Source organism: Hyposmocoma kahamanoa, unplaced genomic scaffold, assembly GCF_003589595.1.
Source record: "Hyposmocoma kahamanoa isolate Upper Pololo Valley unplaced genomic scaffold, ASM358959v1 88, whole genome shotgun sequence".
NCBI lineage: Eukaryota > Metazoa > Arthropoda > Insecta > Lepidoptera > Cosmopterigidae > Hyposmocoma > Hyposmocoma kahamanoa.
The window spans coordinates 2,118,610-2,137,492 of NW_020654466.1; the positions used below are offsets into that span (position 1 = coordinate 2,118,610).

An 18,883-nucleotide genomic window follows, 5' to 3' on the forward strand; every position below is an offset into this window, starting at 1 on the left:
GAACACCCATTTTGATAATAAATTTTTATCATTTGCACGTGTTGCTTGGCGCTGATGATTTATCTTTAGTGACTGAAAAATAAATAACAGATTTGACCAAAGAAGCCTCAATAACATGGCCGCTATGAACGGTCAAAATCTACCCTTGATAAAAAACCCTTTACCCATGACTTTAATTTCTAAGTAATACCGCTCCCTACCCGTATTTGGTCAGCGTCACGGACTATGACATAAATCTTCCCCTTACAGGATACTCTTATGCAGCAGCACGACATTGCTAACTTTAATAGCAAGATTAACTATTTGAATATCACGTATCGAGGTCTTAGGCTCAACTCACACTGGCGCAGAGTCGAAGCGTCGCGTCGCGTCCTGTTTTTCAACTCCACCGCCAGTAGACGCGCGTCGACGCGCGACGACACTCGTATTAGTGCCGTTAGTACCTTAATAATTGGAAAATATAGATGAATATGCTATAGGCGAAAAACATGACGCATCGCGACGCTTCGACTCAGTGTGAGTTGAGCCTTAGGTTTTCGCAAATGTTGCACATAGGAAATGAAACAATTTTTTTAGGTGCCAAATCTTTCAAAAAAAAAACAACATTTCGGGACCTTTATGGATCCCATAGTCACAGCTGATTGAAATTATTTCATAGATAAAGGACCTGAAACGTTGGTTTGTCTGTAAAAACTTAGTTTCCATAGTCTAAGGTAAAAACAAATAAACACGATTTAGATAAAACAAAATTACCTATTTTAAACGCTTTTTTTGTTAAACAACCAGATATCGTCTATTCATCATACGAACTGCTGGAAGTGGAGAAATAAATTTATAGCCCTAACTTTTGGTAATAATACCCAGATGAAGCAGCAAAAATGGCCTGATGCAGAAACAAGCTGTTAATGAAAAACCACAATGATAATAATAAAACGCACGTGGCAACCCTGGCCGACGACCATTACATAAATAATCGCGACCATGTTTATTGCAGCCATTTTGAAGACAAATGGATAGTTATTACGCTTTAGTAAGTTTTACATTCGCCTTTCGCACTGAAAATTAAAATATTGTGTGTTACTTTTGGGCGTGGAGATTAAAGTGCACGTCGGGCTTTTGTATACTCCAGGTTCACGGATTAAAACCTAAAACTCTTTTGAAGAGTTGTTTATGGACAGTATAGTGATGTAACACTATTGCCTTACTATCACTAAAATGGAACACATACAAAAAATAGATTTTTTTATAACATCAAGGGACGCGACGAGCAAGTCGTGCGCCTGATGATAAGCTCACGCCTGTTCATAACAATTGCAGTGCCATACACACAGAGCTTTAAACCGCAAAGATCTGAGGGGTACGGCCACCGCGCCCGATACCCTGATACAAATTGACAAGTCTCATGTGACTGTAATTTCACCATCACCCTTTAAAACGGAAACGCATTAATGCTAACATTACTGCTTGACGGCAAAAATAGGTGGCAGTATTTCCCTAGACGAACTCTTTCACGAGGACCTATACGGCTACTAAGACTGGCGACATTGGAAGAGAACGGCCACGATGAAAGTTTACAGATCAAATCGAAAAGGTTCTTTAAAAGGCTGGACTGCGTTAAAGCATAATAAGATCTTGGCCGAAAAGATTAATGAATGTATGTGATAGATCGATTGACTTTTTTATGATATCAAGTGACGACACGAACTGGCCATAACATTTTCAAGGCCGCTTAGAACCATAACTGCAAAGACATGAACGGTACTAAGTCAAAGTCATAGAATCATTTGTTCCATAGGTAAAATAAATTTACACTTGAAAACGTCTCTTTTAAGCTACTGCTCATTCACTACGCTGACTTCCCTGAGAAGAACGAGCAAGAAACTCTAGGGATTGCTCTTTTCAAATAAACTTAAATGCTATGGAATACATTTTGAATCAAATTTATGTGGATTCTGGAGCCATATCGTCTTTCCATATATATTTATCTAACACGTAGTTTCAATTTTGTGATATGACTTTGCAATCAAAATGTTTTTAAAGTAGTTTTTAAACTTGGGAAATGATAATCTTAATATATGTTCCGGAATCTTATTGTAAAAACGTATACAGCTCCCCATAAAACAGTCGTTTACCTTGGTTAAACGAAATCGTGGTACCATGAGTTTGGACTTAGCTCTAAGGTTAATATTATGGATATCTTCTTTCTTATTGAAATTATGTATATTTTTACGGGCATATAAAATATTTGAGTAAATGTACTGTGATGCCACAGTCACGATACCAGTTAGTACTGCCACTGCACTCACCGTGAGACATAAAGTTGCAAGTCCCATATGCCTGTACTTTAACACCTTTTCTCCTCAGTTATAGAATGCATTAATGCTCACACTATTTCTTAGCGGCAGAAAAGATGTGGTGGTAGTAAGTACTTCACAAAGTGCCAAATAATTTCCACCTACCCCATTGGTAATCCAAATTGCATTTACCCTATGATTAGATGCCTGCCATCCCTAGATTTAAGTATAAGGCCCGTATAAATGGCTCCTAAGTCCGGTTAAAAAAAAAGCTAAGATATTACTTAGAATTCTTCTGAGTTCATGTCTTTTCCTAAAGTTAATTCATGCATGAAAAATCATTATTGGGTAAAACGCGAAAGGTTATTTGTTATTTCAGCACACATAAAGTCCCTTCATTCCGTATCTTATCTTTTTTCTGGTTCTTACTCTCAGTGCTAAAGTGCAGGCATTCAATTTCCTTACAGAAAATCATTGAGTTGGATAAGTTAAAATGCAAAATAGGACCAAACGACGTTCGTGTTGAGAGCGCCTTGACTGTTATTTTTATTGGTTATCATCTTAGCGAGAGTGTTTGTTTAGTCAAATGAAGTATCTTAGTTATTGTCAAATTATACTAAAATGCATTTATCATTATATCGTATTTAAAAGTCATAGGTCCACACTAATTAATACTTCCTAATTTTCATGTTAACTGTGTATAAGTGTAGATGTCACATGAGATGCAACTGAGGTGCATCTCGAGTAAAAAAGGATTTCATTTGTAGCGACTAATTTCGTCGTCTTTTCCAAATATTTAACGCCAGTAGATTTACCGACAGTCCCCAGTTCGCCATCTCTTCTTGTTTCTTTTTTTACAAGTTTTGTGTGCTTCGGCTGCTCGTTATTCGGCATTCTTTTTGAATGAATGGCTTTTTTCAAGCCTCACTTAACTTTAATTACGAAGGGAAGCAAATTGTACCAATTTAGAGTCCAATTTTCGTTTGTTCGTCCTTTAATGGTTGTATTGTTTGTAATTTATATTCATAGGCAACATATCTTGTCTTTTATTTGATTGATATTTGTTTATAAGCAACGACATTTTTCGGATATAAATCATGTATAATTTTTTTTTTTCAAGAAACCAAAGTTTTGGGCTCTTTACAAGTTCTGTAAAGAGCCCTTTATGTTGGTTTATTTGAAAAGAAAAACAGTGTATATTTAAATTTCAGAACATAGTTTCCTTCTCATTAAGTAAAGTAATTTCTTTGTGTCTCTGTACTTCTCGTTTTAGAGAGAATCAGAAAGTAAGGTATAGCTAAATAAGCCGTGTTCACAAAAATTATAATATATTATAATTTTTAAAATTAACTCACATAAAAGAGCATAAATTGACAAAACACAAATTCAAGAACGCAAATGTAACAAGGTACTTATTACAGTAATGTTTGCGCCTAAAATTTTGCATGACCACCATGAAAATTAAACGTAATTAAGTCTCAAAGCTGCATTAGCATAAATAATGCAGTACTGAATTGCTGCTTCGCAGTACCGACAATTTATATTACATGATTACTAGTACTATAGAAGAGGTAACAGAAATAGTGAAAAATTAAGTAACATCATAGAGAATGTTGAAATTCGAAGAAGAAGTATAGTGGACCACGTTACACAATACGATAACTATTTAGAAGACCGATAAATTGGACGCCAGGCGTGTGCCAGGAAGACCTAGAATGAAGTATTTTGACCAGATAAAAATAAAATGGGTGCCGTGGCATAAAAGGAAACGGCTATGGAGATAGCCGAACATAAAATAGAATGGCTTTTAATAAGATAATTATTATAAAGTAAGAAATTCAAAATCTGTAATAATTAATATCTTTTCTAAACAACTAAGAACAAACCGAGTTAAAAATATAGAAGTAAGAAGAGAACTTAATGATTAGAATGAAAGTATCCATAATAATATTATCAATATATAAAAAGCTTTAAATATATTTAAACAGCTTTTAACAAGAAAGAGATTGCGGGACTAAATTCCTCGGGCTTTACCACACCCTTTTAAGAAACCATTCTTAGCTAATCAAACATTGCTGTAAGCTCGTAACGGCAATATTCATACTTATACCATAACAAACCAGTCAAATGAATAATCCATTATAGTTAAAGTGATGGAACAGAAACAATTATTTCCCAATATTGTGTATTCCTTCCTAAAAATAGGATAGAGATAATGCTGTATGAATTCATAGGCATGTCTCTGTCTTTTTTGATAAACCGAGTCGTCCAACCGTGTGTAATAATGAAGTACTTATTTTCTTCATATTACCTGGATTTAAAGGATTTTAGCTGTCAAAAGAAAAGAAAAGAGAATAATATGTAATAATCAAATTTGTTAAGGTAACGTTAGAAAATGAAGAAAAATAAATAAAACAAGCCGAGCTATGAATTTGGGCGACTATAGTCATTGATGCAAATTTTGTTAGAATTATTGTCTTATGGTATTTATTTTCTTTATATAAAATTTGTTCAGATTGACGGCCTTATTGTCGTAATCAATAAAAAAAATGTGCACGTTGCATTTTTTCCAGAATTTATCCAGAGTAAACCGGCAGTGTAACGGTCATTATATTGGCTACATCGAATTTGGTTAGAGTATAAGAATGGTTTTCGGATCTACGCGGTCGTTCCTCCTTCCCTGGTTGGAAAAATGAGAGGCGTTTCCATAGTCTAAGTTGACAACACATCGAATCTGACACTGGCCCAAGCCTAGAGGATGGAATTTCCATAATCGAAGGGCCCAAGTCTAGTGGCCGTCACTATGGAATTATACGTAAACTTTTAAAGTTTGTTGCCATTTTTGAATTTCGTTCTGATTTTTTTTACTGTTGTTAAATCGTTGTTGTGTATAGCAATAATGACATAAAAATAATATGTAAAGAATTTGAAGACAAAATAATTAATCAGATAAATCTGTTCGAATTATAGAACCCTGACATAGTCCTGGTGCATTACCTGAACGTGCCATACCCGGATGACAACAAGCTGGCTACAGTTGCTCCAAGCCTCGCTCTCTGGGCCGATAAGAAGGAATGGACGAAGGACGAACTTGTCAGCCAACTCAAGCCTATGTGTAAGTAGACAAGTTAACTAATAACCACAACTTGTAGTGGTCAAATACTATGAGAGCCGAAACAGGAATTTCATACGGTGGAGTATTTGAATTAAACACATAGCTATTTTTACAAGTACCACAACAGAATAACGTGTTATGGACTTAAAAAGAACACAACGCGTTTTGGGTTTTTCGTTCTATGATCGCAACATATTTATATGTGTAATATAATTCTAACAAAGGGGTTATTTGGGAAACAGGCTATTTGATAATAACGAAATAACGCATTTCATAATGATTTGAATAAATTTTATAATACAAAAACCACTATAGCAAAGCAAACTGTTATTACTGAATAATATGGGTTAAAAACTTAATTAAATTTCGTAAGCTTACCAAAATAATCGTGTGGGAGAAAAAACCTTAGAGGATGGAAAAAGCAAAGGGATAGTCTAAGGAAAAAATTGGGAACGCCAAAAAATCGCCGCCTTTTACAAAAATCCGTTTTCAGTTACAAAAACGCCCTTTACGAAAAAACTTTTCTGATTGGTTAATTTAAATCGATACCAGCTTCGCGGCAAAATTCTATAAGCTTGCCATGGTCGCGTTCAGATTTACAAAGAAATTTCATCTTTTTTGAATTTTCTCAAATAGCCCTTCGTTTCTTCAAATAGACCCATTTTACGGAAATTATCGACAGGCGAAATGGAGAAAATATACTTTCGACAAATGGATAACCTAAGGGCGTCGTGTTTTATAAGGACTTTGTAATTGGACAAGACAAAATGAATGCGTTTACTACTCTAACTAGAGTGACGTAGTTAATAAGGACAAAGATTTCGTTTATTGATATACTAGTATTTGTGCCATTTGAAAAAAAAATCTAAGAATAAAGGTTATCATCTGCAAAATAGAGCCCCCCGAGAGGAATAAGCACGAGTTGCTCTTTGTATATGTGGTATATGTGAGAAACCATTTGAATAAATCTAGTGAAAACATATCAATAGACAAGCATCTGGAAACGTAAGACGATTTAAAAATTTATAGACAAGTTAAGCCCTTCCATTAATTAACAATTCTTATTTTGTTTGGAGAGTTAATTATATGCGAGACAATCACCTAATCATGATGAAAAGTTTGTTTACCAAATTGGTCCTACAGGGAACTAAAATCACCGTTATGAACTAATGTTGACGTCTTGAGTTTAGCTATATAATCAAAGTGCTATATTGAATTACGATATAAGATACTGATGATAAAATAATCATGAATACAAACAGCCCGTCTTTGAAAGTTATCTGCATAAATTTAAATAACTCTGATACGAATAGCTTAATCCAAGATCCCTCAGTTTCCTTTCATAAATGTATGGAACACGGAAGCTTCCCTTCGTTGAATATTTATGAAATCGACGATGAAACTTAATTTTATTACGCGAAATTAATCCAGCTAAGTAATTGATCATTATCTCGTATAAATTTGAGTTCTTTCGTTTATTATTTAAGGATTTTCGTTGGAAACCTATTAATGTTTCATTTAAATTTCTGTTTCAGTTTTCAGCGAAGACGAACCGGACATCAATAATGAGCTGGAGATTTCGGTAAGGATTTTTAATTTTATTTTTAACACACAGAAGAACACGTAAGAGAAGGTTTCAATGTTGAAGTATAAGTAATGATTAAAGCTAAACTTTAATGCAAAGAAACCGTTAAAGCAGGCCTTGTAAGCCTTATAATCCGGACGCTCCAATTTTTTCAATATACTGTTAAAATAATTTACTAAAAGAACATACTTATTCATGATTTCAGGGCAAAATGTTCCAAACGGCGGAAACGGTGGAAGCCATTGTAGGCCAGTTGATGGAGAAGCAACGAGCGGCAAGAGCTGCTGCATTGGCCAGGCAGCTGGAATGCGGTTGTCCTGACTCCACCTGCCAAGACTCGAGGACCTGTGCTCATCCTCTACGGCGCATACAAGCGGTTAAACCTCCACCATCTGATCACCATGTTTCATCTACTACAGGACCATCACCTCGGCCTATGTCTCAACCACCGCGGCAGTACACGAGAGACCATAGACCTTCGCCACAACCGGCATCACCATTATTATTATCTCTAGGACAGATTCAAGGAGGAGGCGGCTTGTTAATACTTAACGGCGCAGGCAACAGCGCTCAACAACATTCCTCTTTGGTGTCACCCTTATCGGTAACGTCATTTGTCTGCGAAGAACCAAGAGACAGGTATCGACAACCAACCTTCGTACTAAAACGAGAAATACCCGACAGTCAACCCTCCTCGTGTCATCAGAACTCAGATTCAACATTCAAAGTCGAAAATCACATCGAGGAGAAAGTAGAAATAAGTTTTGATAGGAAAATAAAAATGGAACCTCGAATTAGAAATCAAATTATAGCTAGTGCTCCTGCAACTCCGTCTAGATATCCCGGTTCAGGGGAAAGGCTGGAAAGTAAGGTTTTAACAGACTGTGATGATACTCTAGTATTGCTAGGTACCGATGGACATTTAGGACCATCCCATGGATTCTTCGACGAGACTCTAGAGCTATCGCACGAAGATATTCAAAAGACGTTATCAGCTAATATGCCTACTTGTGAATTAGATAGAAGTAGCGTGAGATCTACTGAGACAGCTAATGTGATGGTATCGGGCATTGATACAATGGACTTCATAGAGAGTTGTGAGGCTGTTGCATCGCCTACACACGTTGTTGATGACAATGTTTTTGTTAATTTGGATGCTTTTGATATGCTGGGAGATTTTCCAGAACTGGAGGTATTGGATCCTACAACAATATCGCATAATCCAGTGGTAAGTTTTATATTATATTGATTTTTATGGTTTATTTATTTTTTGTTCATGAATTATCATTTAACGTGCGTAATATTTTCGCAAATTTTACCTTATTGGAAAATCAACGCAAAATTTTCGTTTTACAGACAGAATATTATCAAAAGATTAATTTTGATGATAAATTAATGTTTGTAGCAATGAAATAAAGTAATCAACATTAGTCTTGGACAAATATTAATTAAGGTCAACACTTAGTCGTTCATGTTCCAGACAATCCACGAAAAATCACCACAAGCAGAACAATCCCCTCCTGAAAAAATGCAAACAGAATGCAACGGCGAAGGAGCTCTCAGCATTACGGACTATTCCCCTGAATGGGCGTATCCTGAAGGAGGAGTGAAGGTGCTGGTAGCCGGACCCTGGACAGAGTCATCAGATCAATATACAGTGTTGTTTGATAACTTTCCAGTGCCATCTACGCTGGTGCAGAATGGGTTATTAAGGTGTTATTGCCCAGGTAAAATATTTTATTGAACAAGTTAATGTTGTTGTACTTATCATTTGCTGGTCAAAAAGACGAAATACATGATGAAACTTGGTACCAGCAACCGAGAAAAAGACAGCTAGCCATGCATGACTTACTTTTAGGGATTTCCGATAAATACTCGACGCATTCTATTAAGTTGACTTTGTCATTTATATTTAAGGTCGATAGTGGAGTCGATAGAGGCATAATCAACGTTAATCACAAAAAATATTATTCCAATCAACCTTCGTATTCATTTTCAAATTTTATTACACTTTGACTTGTAGTTTAACGAATACTGTTGCTAAAAAAAAACTTAAATAATGTCAGTAAAAAAAACAATCACAAACATACACTTTCTTAATTTAAATCCAGTATCAATAGATATACGTAGTTGAAACGTAATTAATTTTCATTGTACTAAAATATTGTATTGAAATATGGTAAATAATTAATGAAGAATCTGATACTTCAAAAAATAAAATACATTTTCATCACGTCGGTTTTAGCGTGGCTCACATGTCTACTCTAAACACATTTGTACACCGGATAGCTTGGATAATACACATCCGGATATCCGTCGACCGAAAACGTTTCTAAGAAATAAAACTATTGTTTAATCATCTTTTTCAGCTCATGAAGCTGGCCTAGCTGCCCTGCAAGTAGCACGTGGCGGTCGTGTAGTCTCAGACACCGTAGTTTTCGAGTATAAGGCTGGGCCAGCTCCGACACCAACATCGCCTGCGTCAGCCCCTTTGCCGACGTTGGATTTTATACGTTTCTCGTTGCTTCATCGCTTGCAACGGCTGCATGGTCGACTGCAGATGAAGACTGAACCCATGGATGATAATAATCAGGTAAGTAATATCATGGACCAATAACCCAAGAGCTACTGCTAATCGAGATACAAGACAGCGTAGTCGGATACTTAGTACCTCTTAGTACACCTGATGTCGCGTCGAGGACCAAATAGCATTTTTTTAAACTAATTTAGAACATATCATCTCTAGCCGAGGCTGGTAGCTGTAAACTGGATGACGAAATATCATACATTTGCCATAGATGGCGCTACGGCTAAAACAGTAGTTGAAAAACCAAATACAAAGATACGACGCAAGCACATAAAGAAATTCGTGAGGTCCGCTGGTTCGTTCCGTGGCTTTGTTGGTGTAGCGTTAGGCACGGTATGCTAAAAAACACACCGTGCCAGACAAAAAACATTGACGTTCTGCAATTTATCAAAGCTATTCTAATTTCTAGTGATAACAAACCAATACACTAGATGGCGCTTATTGCACAGATTTTTATTAATCCTGTCGGTTATTCTTTTAGTTTGTTTAGGATTAGCGCCATCTACCCATATTAGCAAGCGTTAATTTATAAATTAGTTCGTAACCGTATATTGACATGCATCTTTATCAAAGTTCAGAAAATACGAAATATGAATGAATTCATGCCCACGGTCATACGAATATAATATAAACTACTGCCAGGCTACTGATCAGCGCCACCTAGGTATGAGACGGAATTTGGACCTTTTTCGGAGTTGCGATCTATAATATGGAGATTAGCCGTCTTCTTGAGTTATTGGTAATATAAAACGATTAATCTGTCCAATAAATTCTTAAAAACAAGAACCCTGTGCCAGGTTGAGATATTTGATGAAATTCACACATACATACCGTTATACCTGTCTCCGGTTACAAAGGAAAGTCAAGTAATCATTTATTCCGTAGGTAAAAATTTTACACTTGAAAACGTCATTTTTTAAGCTACTGCTCGTTCACTGCGCTGACCGCCCTGATAAGAACGAACAAGAAACTCTAAGGATTGCTCTTTTCAAATAAACTTAAATGCTATAGAATACACTTTGAATCATATTTGTGTGGAATCTAGACTCATATTGTCTTTCTATATATCTTTATCCAACATGTAGTCTACATATGAAATGAAACTATTTTTCCGGATTTAAATCGCGTATATTTGGTTTTTTCAAACAAACAGACGTTTCGGGCCCTTTACAGGTCCCATGGTCACGGTTGACGGGACCTGTAAACGGCCCGAAACGTCGGTTTGTTTGAAAATACAAATATGCGCCATTTAAATCCGGAAAAATAGTTTCATTTCCTATGTGTAACAATCGCGAAAACCTAAGATATGTAGTCTACAATTTTGTAATATGACTTTTCAATACAAATACTTGTAATGTAAGTTTTAAACTTAGAAAATAGTAATCTTAGTATATGCTCCGGAATCTTAAAGTAAAAACGTATACAGTTCTTCGTTCTCTAAAAGAATTGTTTACCTTAGCTGTACGAAATCGTGGTACCATGAGTTTGGACATAGTTCAAAGATTAATATTATTACGCATAGACGATGGACCTCCACTTATTACGTTTCTGACAAACGAATGTAATTTAAGTCTCTTGTAAAGCTTATTATTTTAAATTTATGATGCATTTAAGATTTCTGCATAATTTTAATGTTGACTCAGTTTATTAGTACCTAATTATCATCAATAAACCCGGTCTTAAAAACTTTTCCAGGTTGAAGACATCCAGCTGTACTCCAATCCAAAATTTGAAGAGCGCCTTGTATATTTCTGTCGTTCCTTAAGCGCTTGTTCAGCTGGAACATCAGAAGGTTTTACTACAGAACCGGGAGAAGATGGTTCAACAATATTGCATTTGGCTGCGGCCCTTGGGTATACCAAACTGACAACTGTACTGCTGAGATGGAGGCAAGATGATACCAGCCTTGCGTTGGAGAAAGAAGTAAATTTAGGAGCTAGGGACTGCGACAATTGCACGCCTTTGGTGAGTTAATGTAAAAAGACAACTTTATGTTCATGAATATCCAGCGCGTGCTACTATTTAGCACGTTCACTGAATAACAATTGTAAAGGCTTACTATCAAAATAAAAGCATAAGGAGGTTATATTGACGGCATTAGAACCTCCGTGTGCTTTTTGGCGCTAGACCAATTTAGGATGATTCTGGTCAAGGTGTTCTGGGTGTGAATTTCGTTCTCGGATACTCAAAGTACTGAGAATTGACTGAGAATACCGCATTTGCGTTAAGATTTTTATTTAGATCTTAAATATATATTTATAAGGTTTAAATTGAAATCTTTACGCAAACGCGGTGGTTAAGTTTACATATTTAAAACTTACTCTACGGCCCCAAGTAACTGATGCGATTGTCTGGCACATTATTATTACTATTACTTTCTCTCTCTCCCTCTCTATCTGTAGTCTTCTCACTATCTCCGTAAGTCATTACGAGGAGAGTGAGCAGACTCGATTCAACTCGACGTTGTGTTTGGGTATTTATTTGCTCTACGCATTTAAGTTAAACTATTAAGTTCCTCTATTACTGATAATTTTCCAAATGTTGTAAACACATAGATTTAATTTATTTTTACCTAAAATTGCAGATGGTAGCGAGTGCAGCAGGTCACGTCGAAACAGCAGTAGTGTTAGCCCGATGGAGCGCCGGTCAACAGCTAGAATCTGGTGCGAGAGAGGCAGCAGCGACCGCACAAAGGGCTGGACACCAAAGGCTCGCTTCAATGCTGGATAGGATACATCCTCCACCTAGGGATGGGGTGTTTCTAAGGCCTAATAGGTGACTGTGCTTTCGAAATATATGTATGGCTAGTTTGAACATCATATCACATTCTACAGGACACGAGAGGGAAACGTTTCTGATCAATTTACCTTGGTGTGCGTGTCTTTATTTCGGTGGTTTCACGACTGGTCGTATGACAGAAACCTTTTCCTTCATTCATCATACTAATTGCTATAGATCTTAAAATCAAAACTGTCTCAAAATCAATGGCCTACAACAGGTATTAATAAAAACGTTCCATATTTCAGTTTATCACAAAAAGGACGCGCGGGCAGTATAGAGAGCAACTTAGTAAAGCGACCTTCGATAGATAGCGGTATCAACATGGCAGACGCATTCCGGAGTAATTCAGCTATTGACAAAGTTGATGCAAAATCATCTGCTCGGTGAGATGACCTACCCTATCTTTAATTTATAGTACAAACCCATTGAAGTCTTAAGGTTTGTACTTTATAATCTTGTTAATAAAATATTATTTCATGGTCTGAAAAAACTGTTTTAGATGGGAACGCAGCATGTCCCTTCCATTGGACTCCGACAATTCCGAAGACAGTCTCGGCGATTCAAAAATAGGACGACGTATGGACCTCGCTCTTTGTAAGTCCAATACACAAGCTAAAAGGATCTTTATAGATAGTTAAATTTTCATTTGCTGACGATTATTTATTTATCGGCACGTCGCCTGATGTTAAGGTCGGAATTCGGTTGGCTACGTCGAAGGATTCGGCAAATGAGTGGCACGTAACGGGAATTATGAGTTTCTTTCTCGAAATAGTGACGAAAACTAAAGATGTGTACATTAATGAAACCTCTAACTGTGCATCCGGGCTCGCAATTTCTACAAAGTCGAGGAATTAACTAGCGAAATGATATACGTTAGTGAAAACCACAAATTTTGATAGGTCGCTAAATAAATGTGACACGCTTTTCAAATAATTAGACTCTCGTCACTGGTTATTAACGAAACGATGGTTTAATTCAATGGTATTAAGCCTCGAAAAGTTAAATTTTCGAAAAAAACCTCGAAAAAAAATTACGTCAAAAACATCGCATATACGTATCTCAAATACGGTGGGAAAAAAAGAGAAAGAGCTCAAGTCCGGTTGGCGGCGTAGCTGAAAGAGGTGGTTGTCCAGGCGAGACGGCGCCGGGTGCGGCGTCGCCACTCATAGATGTGGAGGCGCTGTCGGACGCGTCAAGGTCACCACCACCCGAGCCGCCCCCGGCCGCCACGCCCGTTCCAGGTCAGTGTGCTGCGACTGCCGAAACGGTATAGAACCTATGACCCAATAAATGGTGTACAAAAGACTTTTAACCGCCCAAATCAGTAAAGTCAATCGGTAATATAACAATGTACCAAAGCCAATGTAACAGGTTCTGAATCTAATAATTATGTGGTAGATATTAAAGATGAAAATGATGAAACGTATATTCAAAAAGTTGTACTTGGAACAGATGAAAAAAATAATGATTATTAGATTAAAACAAATTGGACTGAATAGACAAACCGTACTGTAAATAAAATGTTAGAACCAAAACATGCAGACAGTGATTTGCATAAAGCAAATAAAAACCAACAATTTTACTATTGCTCGATCAATATGCCAATATCGTGAAAATTATTTATTATGAAATGTATTACCAAAAGAAACAAATATCGAGTGAATTTTGTTCTACACCATTTCAAGTCGTAGCATCCCTCCGCTCGTCCTACTATCGATGTTGTGAATGTAGTAGTTGCTCTGGCCGCTCGATCCTTCTTCTCAACGTCGTCTGCATACTGTCCTACTGTCGCTAGTCTAGCCCTGAACGTGATCACCTGTACTTTGATAGATCCCACTTGTAGATTCTTCTGTAATTTTGCTCCTATTACGAGCAGATGTATTCTGTGTTGATGTTAGTTTTTCTTTTTAAGTCAAACCGATGTGATATGTGCTTGGCGAACGTTGATAGTGAATTTCAACGTCTACGTGTAAGTTGTATTGATTATTGTCAAAGTGATATTCTAAGTGCGTGGTGGTATTTGGAATATCGGTATCGGTTTGACTTACTCGATGTTGTCCATCGATGTCGCTTTAAATGGTTCGTATCGGTCTATTCACTATCACTTTACCTCGAAACACACTCAAATCGATTGGCTTTAAAATTTCTTCAACCTGACACTCCCAATACTATCTACAAATGTTACAGATGTCCTGAAACACGTAAATTTTAAGCAAAATTCTACAACGATACGTTACAAATAACACTGCATGGTGGCTCAATGGCTTGCATGATTGACATCTATTATTCGAAGCTTTTTATGTGTAGTATTTAAAGTTGCTATTTTAATAAAGGTAAGTGCTTTGACACTGTTTCCAGTAGAAACAAAATATTTTATTTTATTTATTGGATATAAATGTTGACAGTTAACTATAATTGGTTGACTAAACAATTTAGCAGCATAAGTAATTGAAAACAACAGTTGATTTAAATTAATTTAATTGTGAACAGCAGTTGAAAATACATATAAAATTTTTGCAAGATAATTAAGACACCATTTGTAAAACAATTTTGGGATTGGACGAAAAATACGTTCCAATTGTGATTTAATCAACAACAGCCCCTAATCATCTAACTTGGAGAAGTAAGCCTCAAAATCAAAGTGATATTTCAGATTCTACACATTCAGAACGCAGATAAAGCCTTACAGGTTTTGAAATTTATATTGGTTTTTATGTTAATCATTGGGCTCTGTAAGACTACAATAAAAATTATGTAGAATATAATAAGTATTAGCAATAATGTACCGTTTATTTACTTGATGTGTATGCTATTTGCATTAATGTGATTCGATGTTAGAAAATTACGGATTCCTTTTGTCTGTAGAAATGAACCAACGTTGAATTATTCATCAGCCTTTTAACCAGCCATTAGAAACCATGGCAATGAAAGTCACCAGAGATTTGACGAATTTCCGAGCCCTGGCTGGAAGCTCTGTCAAAATAAGGAGTGGATGGGCTGGCCGGCTACTAAGTGGTTAGCCAAAAGACCTACAACTGTACTGTGTTTTTTTTTTTGTAGTTTTTAGTGTGGAAACTATAACATTTGAATAATATATATTAAAGTCAGCGAGAACAAGCATCTTCTAAACCACAGCCAGAAGAGAGCACCATCCTCATATATATTTTCACTTTTCATCAGGTGACATTATGTACAGATGTAATCCTATCTTACATCAAAATAACAATCAATTTAAGATTTAAGTTTACTGAACATAACTGTATTTTGCTATCATTTTTGTGACATGACTCCACTAGTTTGTTAATACAAAGTTATTAATTTATTGATACAAAGATAGAACACGAAGACAAATTCCTTCGATCCGGCTGGATTCGAACCAGTGCCTTCAAGTATACTATGCCAGATGCTCTCCCAACTAAGCTATGGAACGAAACATTTTTTTCCGACTAGTTTCCCGGAGTTAATTTTATTGTTCTAGTACTCACAATACAGGGAATCACCTAGTTTGAGACCAGCTAATTTATGTGGTCGATTGGCTTAGGCGTGAGTTTTAAAGAAAATAACAGACAAGAGCGATTCTTAAATAAATGTAAGTAAAACTGTGTGATATCAGAATGTACTTCACAAAATCCTTTCAGGGGAGCAGGATGACCGGGTGTTCACGCTGGCAGAGCAGATCATTGCAGCTATGCCAGACAGGATAAAGGTAAGATTTGAACACAAAAGAGGCTCATGTGAAATTCGTTCTTGGTCAGAATAGGTTAAAGAAAAAATATCACGAGTTAAATGAAGAACGCATTTAAAGATAAAAGGCTGCCATTCTTTTTGACGGTTTATGTAAGTAGAAACTCCTGTATGCAGTAATAAGTGGATTGTGACTCTACTATTATCTACATTACTCTCAATAATGTCAGTTATCCGTACTCCTGTCTTATGTGCAGTAAAAGGTGAATCCTTTACTCTATAATAATAGATTATTGTTTAAAAATTTCCTTTCAAAGAAAACCAGGCCAACCACTTTATTTTCTTTATGAGCTACTAACCAATACACATTGTTTATTATTTTTAGAACGAAAGCTCGTCCTTGCTTTCCGGGTGCGGTCTAGAAAGCGGCGGCAATGTCGGCGAAGATGCTCTCATGGCGCCCTTGCTCGATGACACTACCACCTTTAGTAGCGAATTCAGTTTTGAATTCTGCGATAATACTTATAGGTACATTGATTTTATTCCTTACATCATACTTGTATATACATCGTAATTTCATGTAAACAATCCCATGTAAACATATAATCGGAATATAAATATGTTCACGAGATTGTTACTCTGTATATGAACTCTTTTGCAAAATAAAAGGGTACCTAAATGTTCTCCTTATAACTATAACCATGGATATCTTTTATGTCTGTTTCTAAAAAAAATATCGAAAACATTTACCAACAGTTCTTGCCGATATTTCATTTTCTTAATTATCCTTTTCTTAATCTGAACTGTTATATTCTAGGTACTGTGGTGGTTCAACACCCTGTTCTTCAGGGTCTGTGTCACCTGGCTCAGCGCTATCTCCACCGCCACCATCTCCGCGCCCCTCTCTGCCCTCGGCTCCCTCTGCCACTCTTCAGGAATTTCTTAATACTACTAATACGTTCTCTAGTCTTACTCTAAATGGTAAGTTATTAATAAATGTTTGCTGAGACACGTATATATTACTTCTTTAGTATAATAAGAAAGAGTTGTGCCTTACTCCTAGCTTGACTCGAATAGCACCCTTAGGGCCTTGCCGACAGATAAGACTCTCCGATGGTATAGCACCGAGTACAGCAGTATACGGTTTCAAGCCCGATAGTTGTAGCATGTGTCCTCCTGTCGAAAGATTACTCCAATTTAAACTTAAAATATGCTTTTTTTCCAAATCTAAGTGACGGTACCAACAAGTGGTGTACTTAGTGGTAAGCGACATGCCTGTCCCTAACAGTGCAGTGCCACTCAGAGTTTTAAATCACAAAGATCTCAGGGCTACCGCCACTGCACCGGACACCCTGAGACATAAGTTGACAAGTTCTATGTGCCTGTGATTTCGCTGCTGCTACTGCTTACTGCTTACTGCTTGGCGGCAGAAATAGGTAAGGTGGCAGCACTTCTCTGGACGAACTCTGTCACAAGGAGATCTACAGCTTCTCAATTGTTACTATCTCTATGGATCCGAGAGTCCGATATAAACAAAATTATTGGTAATAATTGTACAGTTAATAACCTACATTATAAAAATGTGTGTGCAGCAATATGGCTTACTCGTGGCGTGCACCACGCTATTTCGATCAGTGTGCGTTGGACACTCGAATCAATCATAATAATTCTCGTTATATTATTTTCATAATATCAATTTATCAGTGTATCATCTTATCATATTTTATCATTTATCAACTATCATTTAGTGTAGGCTCATCCTACATTTTGGTCCTTCGGGCGGGATCTGGAGTGCGGGAAGATCATAAGCAGGACCTTGCATTATTCGTGAAACACTGCGTCTTTCTGTGACATTTTTTTTAGCGTTATTGAGTGTGTGCGTTAATTGTGAACATTTTATAATTTAATATACTTAACAATACAAATAATTTGTTAATTTTGTTGCATTATGTTCTTTATGTTGAGGGTTTTTTAAAAAATAATAGCTCTTTTAAAAAAGTTTAGCAGCATCATCACCATCATTTAAAACGGCAGTTAGAATTATAAAAAAAGTTAGCATAGGATAAAGGAATAATTATATTACAAGATAATGAACCACACGGTATTTACACGAGACAGATTATGTATAATGACATCAACAAGATCTCTTATTGGTCTTTGCTCTTATAAAGTAAGTTCTGACGTTGTGTCTCTAGTTCTGGACATAGAGAACCGTCCAACCAGCAGTAGTAAATATGTTTACCTAATAAAATTGTAGATAAAGTTCATATTCGAAATGACGAGAATTATAGTTAAAACCTAATAAAATTTTAACATAAATATGTAAAAAAAGTTATTGTTTTTAAGGTCCACATCTATCCAAGAAAATTAATGACACAATCTATACACATTCATTAAACAAAAGCAAAACAAATCCATAAACTAACTTATGAACAAAACCGAGGTCTTATTAAGTTTTATACAGTAGTTTTTCTCTCCTAACCCACACACCCTCTAACACGCATTCAATTAATTCCATTCTAGTCTCTGGAAGATCGCTATCACACCTAAAGTTATGAGTAAATTAAAGTGATTTCAAATTTAAACTCAATATCCCCAGGTCTACTTTAGAAAATAATGTTTAATGTTTTGAAATCTTTCTCATGTTTTTGTCTTCACGGAATAGCGCTGATGCCTGAAATACAGATAATTAATTATCTAGTTCAAACACACATGACCTTGTGAAATCCAATATTGCAAGCTTTCAATGTCAAATTTGTCAATGTCAACTGTCAATGTCAAATTTGTCTGTAAGTTTATTAAATAAATAAATTTATTATTATTATACTTTTTCACTT

The 18,883-nt window shown here is 36.1% G+C and overlaps 1 protein-coding gene across 1 annotated transcript in view; it reads left to right on the plus strand.

Moving 5' to 3' along the window:
- LOC113235870 (calmodulin-binding transcription activator 2) overlaps positions 1–18,883 on the plus strand; it is a 354,352-nt gene that overhangs the window by 318,956 nt on the left and 16,513 nt on the right. The window contains exons 6-18 of the mRNA XM_026471792.1: positions 5,265–5,409; positions 6,945–6,991; positions 7,200–8,219; positions 8,460–8,721; positions 9,364–9,587; positions 11,277–11,546; positions 12,166–12,356; positions 12,608–12,745; positions 12,862–12,956; positions 13,496–13,603; positions 16,001–16,068; positions 16,432–16,574; positions 16,864–17,027. Of these exons, the coding sequence (XP_026327577.1) occupies positions 5,265–5,409; positions 6,945–6,991; positions 7,200–8,219; positions 8,460–8,721; positions 9,364–9,587; positions 11,277–11,546; positions 12,166–12,356; positions 12,608–12,745; positions 12,862–12,956; positions 13,496–13,603; positions 16,001–16,068; positions 16,432–16,574; positions 16,864–17,027 (2,875 nt within the window). The remainder of the gene's footprint in view (positions 1–5,264; positions 5,410–6,944; positions 6,992–7,199; positions 8,220–8,459; positions 8,722–9,363; positions 9,588–11,276; positions 11,547–12,165; positions 12,357–12,607; positions 12,746–12,861; positions 12,957–13,495; positions 13,604–16,000; positions 16,069–16,431; positions 16,575–16,863; positions 17,028–18,883) is intronic.